The 15,959-nt window shown below is 53.7% G+C and overlaps 5 protein-coding genes across 5 annotated transcripts; 4 read left to right on the top strand and 1 right to left on the bottom strand.

The window, feature by feature from the left end:
- Nucleotides 1-567: 567 nt before the first annotated feature.
- On the top strand, nt 568-2,074 carry BDZ83DRAFT_790670 (galactosyl transferase GMA12/MNN10 family protein; the record flags this gene model as incomplete). The annotated part of the gene is made up of 3 exons (XM_060515716.1): nt 568-1,310; nt 1,366-1,793; nt 1,856-2,074. Exons 1-3 carry the CDS (start codon nt 1,016-1,018, stop codon nt 2,072-2,074), a joined length of 942 nt encoding a protein of 313 aa, XP_060367269.1. The 5' UTR covers nt 568-1,015.
- A 1,877-nt stretch (nt 2,075-3,951) lies between these two features.
- On the top strand, nt 3,952-6,089 carry BDZ83DRAFT_221835 (pyridoxal phosphate-dependent transferase). The gene is made up of 3 exons (XM_060501753.1): nt 3,952-4,247; nt 4,338-4,943; nt 5,000-6,089. The coding sequence occupies exons 1-3, from the start codon at nt 4,147-4,149 to the stop codon at nt 5,991-5,993; spliced, it is 1,701 nt and encodes a 566-aa protein (XP_060367268.1). The 5' UTR covers nt 3,952-4,146; the 3' UTR covers nt 5,994-6,089.
- Nucleotides 6,090-7,818: 1,729 nt separating this feature from the next.
- On the top strand, nt 7,819-9,913 carry BDZ83DRAFT_717950 (uncharacterized protein; the record flags this gene model as incomplete). Its single annotated transcript, XM_060512004.1, has 4 exons — nt 7,819-8,134; nt 8,193-8,707; nt 8,763-8,865; nt 8,919-9,913. 4 exons carry the CDS (start codon nt 7,819-7,821, stop codon nt 9,911-9,913), a joined length of 1,929 nt encoding a protein of 642 aa, XP_060367267.1.
- A 2,215-nt stretch (nt 9,914-12,128) lies between these two features.
- On the top strand, nt 12,129-12,707 carry BDZ83DRAFT_750225 (uncharacterized protein; the record flags this gene model as incomplete). Its single annotated transcript, XM_060513895.1, has 1 exon — nt 12,129-12,707. One exon carries the CDS (start codon nt 12,129-12,131, stop codon nt 12,705-12,707), a length of 579 nt encoding a protein of 192 aa, XP_060367266.1.
- A 10-nt stretch (nt 12,708-12,717) lies between these two features.
- BDZ83DRAFT_221874 (impB/mucB/samB family protein) lies at nt 12,718-14,747 on the bottom strand. The gene is made up of 3 exons (XM_060501754.1): nt 14,597-14,747; nt 14,188-14,485; nt 12,718-14,125 (listed from the first exon to the last, which is right to left on the bottom strand). The coding sequence occupies exons 1-3, from the start codon at nt 14,654-14,656 to the stop codon at nt 12,729-12,731; spliced, it is 1,755 nt and encodes a 584-aa protein (XP_060367265.1). The 5' UTR covers nt 14,657-14,747; the 3' UTR covers nt 12,718-12,728.
- Nucleotides 14,748-15,959: the final 1,212 nt, after the last annotated feature.

The raw sequence follows: 15,959 nt of genomic DNA, 5'->3' as shown, positions 1-15,959 counted from the left end.
TCTTCCATATCGTGTCAACTAGTCTGTGTGCGGAGAACAAGTCCCTGCTCTGTCTTTGAATTGAGCCGTTTTGGTTAGATTTACTTTGGACGAGCGGACGACGTCAACCTGCTATAAATCAATCAACATTCTGTTGGCTGACTATGCCGACGACAACTCTCAATATCCTTTGAGTTGGCAAACGCGCAGGCTGATACACATATTTCTCAAGGATTGACCAATGGCGTAGCTCAAGAATTTGATTGTGACGAAAGACTTGAATAAATTTCTGTGTGTCGCATTTCCGATGCTCGATACTGGTGATGAACCTCATTTATAGTGAAGGTTCGCAAGGAAGGACCAATTCAAGTGTCGGGTATTTCTTTTAAACTACCGACTCTTATTTATCTAGCAATCTACACCTCTTGGTCAGCGTCACAGCACCCCGCATAGAGCATTAGGTTTGACGTCGCTTTGGTGGTGGAGAACCAGCGCAACCCTTGACAGGAGGGGCTCAGGGGACCCAGGGATCGCCCGACCGGACAATAATACCACCGACCGGGCCAATGATTGATGGTCTTCGGCGCGGTCCAGATCTAATGTTCCCAAAGTGGACCTCGAATTAAACGAAGCCATAGTATCGAGTTCGTGTTCACCAGTCTGTACATTGACCGGCCGTCCTCGCCCTTGCACCACTGCTTCCCTTACAATCCTTTCGCTTTCCAAGGTGTCGCCTAGACTTCTCGACGACTGGACGTGATGCGCCTCTCTGGATGACGCCCTACGAACACTCCGACGATCCTTGATTTCGACATTCCATCACCCTTTCCTCCCTCCTTTCTGTGCCAAGCCTCTAGTCGCAACGGCCACAGTCAGCGTCTTCTCTCGTGTTCGAACACCGACGAAATTTGTCCTTAAACGACCGCCATTTCCGGGACATCGAGGCGTCGCATTTCGACGCTGGTTCAGCCGCGACAATTCTTTCGATCGTAGGCCAACGGGTTCTCCCTTTGAACTAATCTCCTAATTCGACACGATGCATTTCGCATACCCACCACGCAAGAGCTCGAACCCGCCTCCCTTCAAGGCGAGATCCTCCAGAATACCACCAGTTCTTCGACGCAGCAGGCTCAAGGTCATCGCGGCAGGCGCCCTTGTATTCTTCGGCTTCATATACCTTCTCTCTGGAGCCTTCAAGTCACCTAGCGGCCCTCGAGTACCCTCTGGCGAACCTCCAGCGGTAATAGTGACGGTGCTGGATGAGGACAACTACAGCAATAAATATCTTGCAAGCATTCGCGACAACAGGAAACAATATGCGCAGCTACATGGTAGGCATTCACTGGTTCTTCTTTGTACTGCACATGCTAATAGCTCTTGTTTTAGGCTACGAGGTGATGTTTGTAAAGGCGGGCGATTACGATCTGAACGGATCTCCATCATCATGGAACAGAGTAGTGTCGCTGAGGCACGCAATGACAAAGTTCCCGGAAGCCAGATGGTTCTGGTACCTCGACCAAGACGCTTACATCATGGATCCGGAGACGTCTCTAGAGAATTTGGTGTTGAAGTCGGAAAGGCTTGATACTTTGATGGCCAGGGATCACCCGGTTGTGCCCCCTGACAGCATCATCAAAACATTCCCTCATCTCAGGGGTGAGGACATCGATTTCGTGGTCACGCAAGACAGAGAGGGCCTATCTTCGAGCAGCTTCTTCATTCGGAACGGCGACTGGGCGAAATTCTTCATCGACACCTGGTTTGACCCGCTGTACCGCAGCTACAACTTCCAGAAGGCTGAGGGTCATGCTCTGGTAGGTCTCTTCCTCTTTGCCTCTTGTTTTTGCCTCTGAGCCAAGTTTAACCGTTGCTTTAGGAACACATTGTACAATGGCATCCGACCATCCTTTCGAAACTTGCCATTGTGCCGCAGAAGACGTTTAACTCCTACAACCGATATGACAAGGGAGAGATCTACAAGGATGGTCACTTTGTTGTCCGCGCAGCTGGTTGCACAAATACTGGAGAGCGGGCTTGCGACGAGGAGCTCAGCAGTTTCAAGACGAAGTGGCAGGCAGCCTTCAAGGCGCAGTAGACGGAGGGCTAGAAGAGAGCAATGCTTGTCCTCGCTAGAGGAGGATCAACGCACAGAGAAGCTCCAGGCGTTATAGTCCCCAGGAAGCATGAACTCGGCATTTAAAGTGTACAGGAGCTGGACGAGGGCGTTTATTTGGGTTTGGGGAGACCATCTCATGAAAGAATTGTGTACAGGGGTTACCGACAGATGGTCAAGAGCCTCGGAGGGTACGCGGTTGCATGAGCTTCTCACACGGCGCTCATGAGGGTTGTTATGTTTTTTTCTCTCTTGATACTTTCGAGATGATGATCCGTTTTGACGACTGAAGAAGGCTTGCGTCTTCTTGTGTTTTGTATACCATACTGATAGACATTGGCCATCCTGCCAAAGCGTGGATGCTAATACGGACTTTGTTCGCAAATCTCCATACCGTTGACAAGCAATTGTTCTGGGCGGCGATCGGAAGTACGAGATCGTCTCCACTTGGGCCAATCTGCCCCATGAGGATCTCTGGCTGCCCTTTACAAGGCGAATTGGACAGGGAAGACGATTTACGTCAACCAATGAGGAAGAGTCTAGGCACAAGTTGTTGGTCGTCGATGCATATCTGCGATTCGGCTGCAAGGTTGTCGTCCGCTAAGATCGAATTCCCAGGCAGCGCCTGGCATCCGCTTGGATCTCTCGGACGTTGATGCTGTCGATGTGACGTGGTCGAGGCAGAACGCATGGCCACTTTGTCGGAGCTTACTCACCAGGACTGGTCGACCTTTGGCATTAGTGGCATCGGTGGCATTGTGCGACCCGAGTTCAAGCCCAAATTGCTTGCCATTCGGCAACCGTATTTAGCAGTGGCAACCGCTATGCGAAGAGGGAGATGATGACTCTCAGTGGTTGGGAATGCGACTTCTAAGCGTGTCCGGGGCCATTGGGTCAAGCCGGATGACGGGCGTCCGCGGGCCCGATTCCGCCCCGCTATAGTGGACCCTTTTCACTCCTGGGCAGTCCGCGGACGGACAGAGTTGGATGACTTTCCAAGGTTGCTTTGACAGATAACGCCCCGACTTATGCTCTAAGCATGGAGGTTTCCTGTAAAAAGAAGTCACACCTCTTTTGAAAAGAGGAGTCAAGGTAGCAACAACAGACTCGCGATCTAGACGCAAAGTCATGCGTACATCGGACAGGCTGCCCAATCGGCCGAGTCTGGAGGTCCTCGGTTCGCATGGAAAATGTTGTCAGGTATCAGTCGCGGCGATAAGATGACGAGCACGTCGCGCGGTGCGGACTGCCCTCTTTGGGCCAGGACTTTGGAGGTGGTGTTCATCGCTGCCGGCTCCGCTCTCGACACTGACGCCTCGCGTTGGGGAAGAGCCTACTGCGTAAGAGGAAGCCATCGGTTCGATGTGAATCCTACCTTGTTAGTCAATGTCGCTTCCCCAATAACACGAGGCTGGCATGAGCTGTCAAGCTTGAGGCAGGACCCCCTGTATCTATGACTTGCCTGAAAGGTTCGTGGATGATACTGCCTGCAGCTAGATGGACGCGGGCAACCATGGGAAACAGGGCTCCTCTTGATTGGAGTGGTGCATGTGACAGACCGGATGGCGGCAATGCTCCCCCAGAGAGAAGCGGCGCTCCAGAGCTCCAGAAGGTACTCCGCTATCTTCGCTGCACTGACAGGGGTAAACGGCGCTAAGAAATAATCAAGAAGACGCCATGCCCCACGATTTTCTGCTCCTCGGGATCCAGCCGTTGGCTCTGCTTACCACAGCACTTGCACAGCAAAGACCCTCTAACCTCTCCTTCCTTGACCCCGGTCGCCGGTGATGCTCTTGCTGTGGCGTTGTTAACGTCGGAACCTTCCAAAGTTCCAACTCCTAGCCTTGATCTTCGTCCCGTCCCCCAGTCTCCAATTCTTTTTTTCCTCTCTTGAGCCCCCTCGTTCGCATTCCCTTCTACTCGGCGCATTTATAAATTGGAATTCGCATCCACCTCGGTTGCTCTCCGTCTTCCACGATTTCCATCTGCATTGCTTGCTTGTCGCGAATCGTAACACCCCACCGTGCCGAGCTACAACAACGGCAGTAGACAAGATGCCCGGCAGCTCCCGCATTCCCGCAAGCTTGCGTGAAGGACTGAACCAAGTCAAGCGTAGTCGGCAAGCGAGTCCCCTGTTGGTCCTGAACCTCGACTTGTGAGTTGCCAATGCTTTCATCTTACCACTTCGGTATCTCTCCCGAAGTAACCTCGGCATCGGCTAACCTCGAGGACTCCCGGGCCGTAGGTTGCGCAACATCATCTTCTTCCTCTTCGTCTGGCGATGGACGCGCAAGACGTTCCTGAAGCTCAAGGGCCGCGGCCTGATTGGCAGCATTGTCGAAATCTACATTGATATCCGCAGAGTTCTGTACGGCTACTTCCTGCGCGCCCCCGGCGTCCGCGGCCAGGTCCAGAAGCAGGTCAACGAGACCATGGCGAAACTGCAGACCAAGATGATCCCCGCGAACCTCACCCGATACCTGACCCTACCCAAGGAGGGCTGGTCCGAAGACGACGTCCGAAAGGAGCTCGATACTCTGGCGAACATGGACCACACGAGATGGGAGGATGGCTTCGTCTCTGGCGCTGTCTACCACGGCGAGGACGAGCTGTTGAAGCTGCAGACTGAGGCGTTTGGCAAGTTCACCGTCGCGAATCCCATTCACCCGGATGTCTTCCCAGGCGTGAGGAAGATGGAGGCTGAGGTTGTTTCCATGGTTCTGTCCATGTTCAACGCTCCTCCCGGCGCTGCCGGTGCCACCACCAGCGGTGGTACCGACAGTATCTTGTCGGCCTGCCTCGGCGCGCGCCAAAGAGGGTACTTTGAGAAGGGTATCACTGAGCCTGAGATGTACGTTCGCTTTCTGAGGCTATGTTCTTGTGATCTTTCCTGCTGACGCGCACTAGGATCCTGCCCGAAACCGCCCACACTGCGTTCCGCAAGGCAGGTGACTACTTCAAGATCAAGATCCACTACGTTTCCTGCCCTGCGCCCAACTACCAAGTCGATGTCCGCGCGGTCTCCCGCCTGATCAATAGCAACACTGTCCTCTTGGTTGGTTCCGCACCGAACTTCCCTCACGGTATCATCGATGACATCAGCGCTCTGTCCAAGTTGGCTATCAAGAAGAAGCTGTGCCTCCACGTCGACTGCTGTCTCGGTTCCTTCATGGTTCCTTTCTTGGACAAAGCCGGTTTTGAGACCGAGCTCTTTGATTTCCGTCTCAAGGGAGTCACGAGCATCAGCTGCGACACTCACAAATATGGATTTGCGCCCAAGGGCAACTCTACGGTTTTGTACAGGTCCGCGGAACTCCGCAAATACCAGTACTACGTGTCGCCAGATTGGTCTGGCGGTGTGTACGGTTCTCCTGGTATGGCCGGCTCGCGTCCAGGTGCCCTGATTGCCGGTTGCTGGGCTAGTTTGATGAAGGTCGGTGAGGCTGGTTACATTGACGCTTGTGTCAAGATCGTCGGCACTACCAAGAAAATCATTGAGAAGATTCGCGAGACACCAGCGCTGGATAACGAGCTAGAGATTCTGGGCAAACCTTTGGTATCCGTTGTCGCCTTCACCGCTAAGAATCTCAACGTTTACGACATTGCCGACGGCATGTCAGAGAAGGGCTGGCACTTGAACGCTCTTCAGAACCCTCCCGCAATCCACGTCGCCGTTACTCTGCCAATTACCAAGGTCTACGAGAAGTTGTTGGCCGATCTTGAGGCTGTTGTCGAGGCCGAGAAGGAAAAGGAGAGAGTTCGCGCCGTTGAGGGTAAGGGTGTCAAGGGCAAGGCCGTCGGTGACTCGGCTGCTTTGTATGGTGTTGCCGGATCCCTGCCGAACAAGAGCGTAGTTGTTGACTTGGCCAACGGCTTCTTGGACCTGTTGTACAAAGCATGAAGAAGGAAGCAGAAAATCGGTTGGGAGTTTTGTAAGTGCATTAGCTGGCGAGCATTCGATCTGGACTCGGGTTGGACAAAGCCCCAGTAACATATAACGGTGTAACATAGTTATTTATTCAGCGTCTTTTTTTTATTCCCACCGATATCGCTCCCACTTATCTCTGCTGACCACACGAAGCTTACCGAGTTAATGGGGATTGACTCGCTGTTACTCAGTTGCGTCCGGCTCGAGGATCGGGACGGGGCGAACGGGACCCCCACATGTTCAAGACATGAACGAGTGTGTTCGATCGGAGCTTCCCTCTCTCACAGACCGAGTTGTCTCATTTCCTGTCGGGTCTTTTTAATCTTCACGGGCGGTTAGGGTTGTCTCAGAACTACCGCTCTGACCATAATTCGCCAGCAAACGCGGAAGCAGTAGACTCAGTCGGAATCATTGGCTGTTAAATGTCAGGATTAATAGATCTCGATTACAAGCGGCCTGCCGCGCGGACATGCGAACCACTTTCTATCAGAAATCTCGGTGGACGCCTTGCCGCGAACGGCCAACAGGACATCCGGAGCGTCACGGCCCAATTCCGGGGGGTCACCCATGGTATCGTTCTTTGTCTTCTGCACTTACATGCAGCAACCCACACCGCACTATCGAAAGCTTCCGCATCCGCATCACATCTAAAGAGCCCTCTCCCCTTCAAGCTGCGTCTCAATCCGAGGCCTGTGTTCTTATCGGGGATCGCTTGGTGGCACCACAACAAAACTCCAAGAAAAACTTTAGCAATCGGACGCCCGCGCTGACTGCCGGCTCAAGGCCAACAAGCAAACACGGCGTCGCCTGACTTGGATTGTCCAACGCGATTCAAGCTAAGGTATCTTAAGCGACACGGGAACCATGACTTGGGACACGGCAACTCGAAACGGAGGGAATAATGAATCTTTGGTCTAGTTTCCATCCCAGGCGTAAACTTTCAGCTTCCCGAACGCGTGTGGCCTCAAGATCGAAACCCTCCCGATGTCATCGCATCCTTTGGCGACGGCCACATCCTGGACACTCTGACGTGGGGGAATCCCACCAGACGACTTCCTTTTTCATCTCAGCTTCCTTCGGTGACGCATCGAAACGCTACCGACGTGCCGTGTACCAGGCCATGACATTGCCATGCAGACAACTTTGCGGCCCAATGGGACAGGGATGGACCTCGTTGGAGAAACAGTGCACAGCAGGAAAAGGGCAACTTTGTGTGGCCTCTACGCTGCCTTCGCCCGACTACTTTGTACGAGCTACCACCACGTACACGCAGCCTGCTGATTTCCTTTTTTCTCGCATCTATTATGCCAATTTCTCCCTCCTGTCTCCTGAGTGAGGGCAACACCACATTCTTATCCCTCGCATTTTGAAAATGCACTTTTCCGCATCACCCATGCCGCTCGTGGTGTTGCCTCCGTGATCGACCCTTCATACCTTCGTGCTGCACCTTATCAACCCACCTGACGCGAGGGGAAATAGATGTCAACACCTCATTGGGGAGCTCTCACAAGTGTCCCATCGGCGTCCGAAGAGGGTATGGGTCTATAACTATTCCCGCCTTTTCTGCTGTCTATCTCACCGTCGCTTCGGTCTGCCCCTTTTCGTTGTCTATTCGCTCGGTATATACGGCTACCATTTCTATCGCGCCAACAACCCAATCGCCCTGGTTCCATCCAATCTTACACACTCCTTGCTGTTTGCCATCGTACAAACGATCTAGTCTGAGCTTTGCGGAAGTTCGCATGCTGCGGCAGACGGCATATCCAGTAGCAATAACATCGGTAACCGGCAACCGGACATGACTACCACCCCGGCTGGCAAGGCCGTGCGGCCAAGGCTGAACACCACGACGAACTGGTCCCTGCCGAGAGATCACGCGGGCCACCCGGAGCCGGAAGAGCTTTCCCCGCTGTCACCAGGGCGGGCTGCTGGGGAGTGCGGCTGGGGGCAACAAAAGGGGAGCCATGGTCACGGAATCCGGGCGGATGAGCAGCAGCAGCAGCAGGGTTCGGAGGGCTTGATTATGGAAACGCTCACTTCGAAACCTCGCGATAGTCTTGGTAGCATGCCGACTGATATGTTGGAGGAGTTGAGGAAGATTATCAAAGAAGAAGGTCAGTCTTGTTGAGTTCTGTGTTTGGAAAGCTGTCGTTTACTGATCATATTGTTCAGTTGCCCAAGTCGCTCAAGTTGCTCAATTAAAGACCAGTGAGACCGTCACCCGCGCCGACGCAGCTCGGTATCCCCCTTTATCCAGCCAGAATTCCGCCTTCACGCCGGCGTATCCCAGCCCGCCCCCTTCCATTATCGATACACTTGGCGCCTCCAAGACCTCATCGCCGAGAGATCACAGTCCGGAACTCGCACACGCAAAATCTTCGTCGGCGCCTCCTCCTCCGCAACAGCAACAACCGCCGCCAACGTCGGTTCCCGTTCCTGCGCCTCAGTCCACCCCGCCCATCAGCCCTCAACAAAGGGGGGTTCACTTTAGAAAGAGGGCATCACCGGTCATCCATTGCCAACCGCGTGTTGAAACGGACAATGAAGACGAGGTCTCGCCGACTGCTCCTGCGTCGCCTCGAGTTGAGCTGAGTAGTGTTGACAAGGCGTGGGGCGTGTTGTTTGACTCGGAAGGATATCCTACCAACCGACTGAATAGCGTGCTCAGAGGCCTCGCTAACTTTATGGTACGCCACCTGCGGCCTTCTCTATGAGTTTCGGTGCGGCTAACATGAACCTTAGATTACGGAGTTTGGGTCGTCTGAGACACTCGTCGTTACCCCTGAGAAGATGCTGATACTGTACACCACATACAAAGTCGAGCCTGAGAGGTTCCAATATGAGGGTAATTGGCCTTTCTGATTCATGGTTCGGAATAGAGTGCTGACTTGTCACCAGACATCTTTAAGTCTCGGTCCAAAGACGCCTTGGAGCGAATCGAGTTCTTGTACCAAGATCTAGACTGTCAATACCACCTCGTCCAGGCCGCACCCAGATCTCACCCCAACACCCCCGGCTTGACACCCGCAGGCTTCGCCAAATGGATGATCAGCAGCATCCTCGCCTACCCAGACGCGGAAGCCAGACGTCTACATGCTATCATGACCGCCCTCCCTATCAACGCCGACGGACCCCTCCTCAACGGCAAACCAGAGAGACTCCCCAGACAGCTATCCCGGCACCTCTTCCCAGAGACCCACGATAAAAAAGTCCGCAAGATCACCGACGAGGCCATGTGGGATTGCCTAGAGGACGTCGCGCCGCCCCTGCCGTCCATCCCCAAGTCTCGACCGGCCCCACCGCCCCAGGACGTGACCAGGTTCCCGGAGGCCAACACACACTCCCGACGGTCCGGCAGCGACCTTCCCAAGCGTCCCGCATCCCTCCCGCACCGGTCTAGGACGTACGATCGTGGTGCTCACCGCGTCGAACCGCACCCGGCACGTCTCCCGCGCGCCAACTCGGACGCGGGCGTTTCCTTGCCTAGACATCGCGACTTGCCTCCCCCTCCGGTCGGTCGGCACTCGACTTCCTCTCAACGACAGCGGAGCCCGCCGCCGACGAATAGGTATACCGCGTCGCTTCCCTCCATCTCGCAGCACCATGTCAGCGGCGGTGGCGGTGCGGCGTCGCCTTCGCCTTCGTCGTATGATATCCGCGGCGGGGCTGATGCTAATTACGGGGTGTATTCTGGTCGAGACCGGGACGGGCATCGCGGTCCGGAGTCAAGGGATGAGTCGCCGCGGTCTCCGGGGAATGCAAGGCGCCGCGGCGGCGGCGGCGGCGGCGGTGGTGACAAGGGTCCTACGTGGGAGGACGTGTATAGTCGAAAGGGGTCGGCTGGGGGAAGGGGGTCGAGCGTTGATGGGGGATCTCATCGGTCGTTCCGGTGATTTGATCCAAGGATGCTTTGTTTCTGTCTCAAAGACGAAGGTTGTATTGGGGCTGTTCACCAACGACGAAAAGAAGAATGGGGGAGAAGGGTGAATGAAGATATGACAGTAACGACTTATGCCATTCTCTTTTGTCGGGGGATATCTGGATGAGGTTATCTGGGCCGCTTTAGTTTGATTACAATTGAATGAGTGGATGGATGTATGATCTGAAGATGGTTGTGTCTTTGTAACGTAGCGCTGGATAGGTTCTCTTGTTGTAAAAGTCTAGTTTTTGATATCTTGTTCCACCGTCTTTACCAGATGTTATTCTCGAAATGCCGGATCAAAGGTCTTCAAAGTGACAACATTCGATAGAGAACTGAGTATGCTTATACGACCGTGACTGTCTAGGAGTAAAACATGCATCCATATATAACGCGTCTTGTATAAGAGTTGACACTGCCACTCTGCGGCCTGGGACTGGAAGCTTGGAGGGAGATGGTTTTCGTCTCATTTGTCTCTGAGCCCTGAAGGCAGCAAAGACTTTTCAGCTACTGCCAAATCTATGAGGAAGAGGTACAGCAAACAATTCGGAGACTTTCTTCCGGACGAGGGTATTATAGAATTTCTAGCCACATCAACTTGTCAATTCCAACCCCCGAGGAAAGGAACTGCTCTAAGCAAGGGGATCTAAAGCCTAAAGTAAGACTAAGAAGGGAAAAAAAAAAGATGAAAAAGGAAAGGTTGTAGGGAGGTGGATAACTGACCTTATACTTCACGCCCCTGCCCAGATTCGAACAGCGCGCCCCTCGGGCCAGCACGGCTTCATCGGAGTATTTGTTTTAACATCTCTGCGTCAGAGTGCAAACCACCCGGCCAATCCGGATGGGTGCTGGTGACAGGAAGTCGCGTTGGGTTGGACTATATACCCTCGGGTGGTGCCTCGAGGAAGGAAGGCAGGAAGGGAAGGCAGCTGCATAAGGCTCACCTACCTCTTTGGGGCTGGTGAAGCATATGTGACCTGCAAATACCGATTATGCCACGATGCTATCTCGGCCATGCCTTCATTTCAAGTCCAGTCTGAATCACTTTCGGTCTCTCCCGCTCTCGCCGATATCATTGAAGATGCTGCCAGAAATTAATCCGCCGAGGAGATCCGTCTTCTCGAGCAAGGACTCGGACTGTACTTATCTCTCTTCAAACTCGGTTTCGAGGCATAGTATTGCCGGTCCCTCCTCCAAGAGAACTTGGATCTATCTGGCATTAGCCACAACCTCTTGTTGCCAGCATCTCTTGGGCTGTGATGGTGTGATGGTGATTAGGTTCGTAGCTTACCCTGTCTCGCCAGCGGTAAAAATTCACACTTGCTTGATGCCCGATCGTTTTCCTAACTATCTATCGCTGCCATTTGTGTTCAGCGCCACCTAGCCGTACTTGTGACTCACGAAGTCCAGTTTTGGATTCCCTTAATAACAAGGAACCTAGAATAAACAGTACTATTTTATCTGAGTTCTTCCTTTACCAGGAACTCTCAGAAGGTGCGTCTCATCTGTCCATGGATTAAATGGCCTCGAACCGTCAAATTCGGAAAGCATACCAACCTTCAGCAAATGTGGTAGCTTCTACTCCTCCCATCTGGCGGTGGCTTCTGCTTGTGGGGGTTGCCGAAGAACTGGAAAGGCAACTAGGTTTACACGTCATTTTTCCATGTTGCTCTAGATACAGACACTCAAGTACCTTGACCCCTTAATTGACTCCATTGGTCAAAGTAAACCACCACAGATGTAGATCATAGTCTCACAAATAGGGTCTCGAACATGCTCGTAAAAACTGCGCCAGGACGGCGGGATATAATGAGGCAGGTAGGTGCACCATCTCGAGCATGTTCATGTGCGGCCTTGAACCGTTGTATTATAAAACCTTCCACATCAAACTTTCCACAATGATAGCCGCTCGCGCGCCGTCGCGAAGCCTACTCAACTCAGGAACCTGTTTAGACTGTCTTTAACACACCTCTCTGGATATCCTACTACGAACCCATGGTTTATAAGCACAGGCCCCAGCCCAAAGAACTCCCAAGAATGCTATGCTGTATCCCGCTCTTTACACATACAAGTCCTCTGGTTACTTCTCTTCATTGAAGAAATCCAATCATTCTTCCTACCACGCACTTGGCCTTCATAAGTCTGGTCTACTCTTACCTACTCCAATCCCACCAACATAACCATCTATAATGGCCATCAGGTTCGCCATCCGTCTGCACAACCGCTACACAGCCCTCAAGGCCAAGGCCAAGGGACTTCGTGTCGGTAGGGACAGTAGCAGCAGGAGGAACGGCGGCCAGAAACAGTGCCTCTGGTGCAGGATCCTCAGACGCAAAAGCCCCCAAACTCTCATGAAGAACGCAGACATTCACGACTGGATGTCCTCGGATGAGACCCTCGTTGACCACCAGCCAGAGATGCAAGTAATCCGAGACCTCAGCGGCAACTTCAACCCCGAAGAGAGGTTCCCATTCCGTGAAGGGGCTGTTAGTCGCCTCTCAGCTAGGTCCAACGCACCCTCCAGCATCTATTCTTCAGATGAGACCTGCGTCGGCAGCGACCACAACAACAACAGCGATGACGACGACAACGACTGGTCATCCGAAGTCTGCTCCATCGATGAAGAAGAGGAGGAGACCTTCTACGACGCAGAGGACGGCCTCCTAAGGCCTACCAGAGATATGGACCCTCTGCCGTCAACGTACTCTCCCTTCGCATCAGACCTCCCCAGTCTCCCGTCCGTGTACTGCTCCCTCTGTGCGTTCTAGAAGAACAGACCCAGACTTTCTTCAGTCCTCAAAGTCGTGGAATCTCGCATGGGCAGCGAGGGCAAAGGGCGGTATGGAGTGGCCGCACAATGGACACCGCGCCGTCACTTCGTCGCCTTCCCATGATCCGCCGTCATCATAAAACTCTTCCACCTCCATCTCTTCAACCTCGTCATCTGAGATTGATTGGCGTTGAGTATCACCACCACCGCCGCCGCCATCTCCGTCATCGTCTTCCACGATGGCCGTGTCAATCTTCCACTGTCGGAGAACGTCATCCTGCTTGCGGAACATGGCAGAGATATCCCGCCCTACACCTGGCCCGGCCTCACTCCCACTAGCGGCCAAATTCGCGACGCAGACATTCATAAGCTGCAGGTTCCACTTATGGCCAGCCGGAAAAAACTTCTTCATCGTGGGAAGCAGGATTTCCGTCGTCAGTCGCTCCGCTAAGGAATCGGGTGTCTCTTTTGTATTGAAGATAAAATTAGGAAGAGGCTGGGATCGGGAAATACGTTGGAAATCCGGGTGTGAATGCCACGACGTCCCCGGCGGCGCATCAGAAGAAGGCCATTGCCGAATGGAAAGTCTTAGTGTCTTGGGGTGCGCAATCCATCTCTGACCGCCCGGGTCGATTGAGTCGTTGCTGCTGTCGCCTGTCAGGAGATCCGTCCGCATCCGCCGGATGAGAGAAGCAGATATCTTGCGTAGCTCGCCTTCAATCTGACTCATGCTCTCCAAACCCTTGTACGTGTCTTCGATGCTAATCTGTGACGGCACATCGCTCGCGTCCTTCACCTCCGTGTCGTCGACCCCGTGTAAGAGACCCCATACCCTCTCGCCGATACCCCGTTCAGAACCAGGACCGCCGAGCAGCTTCTCCAGCGCGTCGGGCGAAGTCTGCTCGTGGGTCCGCACGTCGTAGACTTTTAGTGGCGATGTCTCTCTGTCGGCGTCGTCGGATCCCAGGGGCGTCGCGAGGTACTTTTCCTCCAACGCGCGCGACGTCTTGAAGCCGATGCCGGGGACTTTTCTGACAGAGTGCGCATCCATGAACTCGGTGACGACGGCATCGTCGAATGACATCAGTGTCGTCTGGTTACGCGGCTTGTTTACACTCCCCACGAGCTTGCTGAGCAGCTTGTTTGTCGATACCCCGACCGAGGCCGTGAAGCCAAAGTCCTCCTCGAGCTTCATGCGCAGGTGGAAGGCCAGGTGGCTCGCCAGAAGCAGACGAACGTGGGCAGAGTTATCAAGGTCTCCTATATCAGGTATCTTTCCATATACGCAGCCCGCAACTTTGGTCAAGTCACATAAGAACCCCTTTTCGGGGTCCTTCTTGGAAAGGTGGAAGAATGACTCTGATAGCGAGGCCCGGTTGAGGCAGAACATGTTGTAGTTAATGATATCCGTGACATCTGTCCACAGTCAGCCAACTTGACCCCCTTTTCACGTTTCTTACGTGCCAAAGCACACACACCCATGAAAACTTCATCAAACCCCAACCTCTCCGCCTTGCGATTCCACGAGTAACCCCTCATGAAGCCAAAAAGCTTCTTGCTCATATCCCGAAAGGGCGTCAGATCCTCGCCCTCGATGATGACGAGATTCGGGCAGAGCCGCTTGGCTTCCGTGATGAGCATGAGCTTCTTGACCCCTTGCTTGCGAGCGACATAGTTGCACGTGGCCAGGATGTTCTTTTGCTTCACCCCCAAGGGCAGCGCCTTTAGCCGAGGGTCTCGGTTTTCAAAAACCGAGGCGTAGAAGCAGTCATAGTCCTAAGGAAATAATTACTAAATGGAATTTTATTTCTCCAACGTAGAAAGGTTGAAAATAGGAAACAGATAAGTAGTCATTCCAAGTGATTGTGAATTTGAGGTTTAACGTACAAAGTGGAGTATAACGCGATCATCCCTTCGCCTGGGTGCCCGTTTTCTGGGCAGCTCCATGGTTTTCTGCTTGACTTTGGCTACTGACCATGAAAGTAGCCTCCCTTCGAACGGCGCACGCCTTTCGGATGAATCGACTCGATGTGTGTGTGTGTGACTCCCGCCGCCTCCGGTCCTCTCGGGCGTTGTTTGGTCGTTTTGACAGAAACGGGGTAAGGATCCGGGGATTGGGGGCGTGTGGTGTCAGTTGTGAACGGTGCGGCCTGGGCAGAAAAGCACGGGGGGCGCGCGGGATAAACGGTCGCTTATCTCACGCCCCGAGTCGCCCGACCCGACAGGTACGGATAGTCCACACGACACCGGCGGCCGCTTCCGAAGGGCAGGAGGTAACACCGGTAGTACCTTGCCCAGTGAGGTAGGTAAGGCATGGAGAATTGAGTACTTACTTTCCGTCGGACTTTCCGCGCATGACTTGCTGCCCATCTCACCTTCTACCTTGGACAGTTATATGCCAGAAGCTGCGTCCTTCCGGGCAGGCAACGACCCAAGCGTCTCTCTAAAGAATGGAAGTACGAGAAAGTACATTTAGTTTCCCGCCTGCGCTTCTCGGCGCTGCAGATATCTCCAAACACCCAGTCAGATCACCCTTCTGATGCATGTCGACTCTTACAGAACCTCTCTGAAACCGCACTTGTCGACATCCGATCAACATGCATAGCTGATGCCAACAACTTTGCCTACCTTGCCTCGGCGCATTCAAATGTCGCCCTACTTTCGGATGCCCAGATGGGCGTTTCCGAACCACTGTCACCACAATCATTGGACGCCTTCTAGCATCCCAAACTGCCAAAGATACGCTCAGTCGTCCGAAATGTTCCAACCACCCGATCTCTTTCGCACTTGCTTGCCTGCCTGCCTACCTACTTGCCTATCTACCTAAACCTTTACGCTATACACGCATCGCGCGCCCGCCGCCGACGACGCCGCCGCTGCCCACACTCCACCAACCACCTCACCTATTACTGCACACCTATCCAAGTACACGACGACGAATCGCTCCAAGGCCCATCCCGAACGTATGACAACTAACCAAGACCGCCCCAAACGTGTCCCCTCTTCCGCTGCACGACACCCAGCCCGCCAGCCCACCGCTTCCCAAAAAGCGACCCTCTCCCTACTAATAAGGTAGCTTCTCAGAGGAAAGCGTAAGGCGTTCACCCCCAGTGCCCCCCCCCCCCATCCCTCTTCATGCCTAGCCAACGAGAAGCCGTCCATCTCGCATGACAACCCATCCGTAAGCTCACACAGCCCACACCACCTCCACTACCTACCTACCCTTCCCACTTCCGAATTACAGACTCCA

The sequence above is a fragment of the Colletotrichum acutatum genome, assembly GCF_030867785.1.
Source record: "Colletotrichum acutatum strain CBS 112980 chromosome Unknown BDZ83scaffold_26, whole genome shotgun sequence".
Lineage (NCBI taxonomy): Eukaryota > Fungi > Ascomycota > Sordariomycetes > Glomerellales > Glomerellaceae > Colletotrichum > Colletotrichum acutatum.
This window is presented reverse-complemented; position numbering and strand designations above follow the sequence as displayed.

Coding starts and splice junctions, on each gene's coding strand:
- BDZ83DRAFT_221835 (XM_060501753.1), top strand. CDS start 4,147: ATGCCCGGCAGCTCCCGCATTCCCGCAAGCTTGCGTGAAGGACTGAAC. Junction 4,248..4,337: donor TTGGTCCTGAACCTCGACTT/GTGAGTTGCCAA, acceptor CCCGGGCCGTAG/GTTGCGCAACATCATCTTCT. Junction 4,944..4,999: donor GGTATCACTGAGCCTGAGAT/GTACGTTCGCTT, acceptor GACGCGCACTAG/GATCCTGCCCGAAACCGCCC.
- BDZ83DRAFT_221874 (XM_060501754.1), bottom strand. CDS start 14,656: ATGGAGCTGCCCAGAAAACGGGCACCCAGGCGAAGGGATGATCGCGTT. Junction 14,486..14,596: donor ATCGCGTTATACTCCACTTT/GTACGTTAAACC, acceptor TTATTTCCTTAG/GACTATGACTGCTTCTACGC. Junction 14,126..14,187: donor GTTTGATGAAGTTTTCATGG/GTGTGTGTGCTT, acceptor GACTGTGGACAG/ATGTCACGGATATCATTAAC.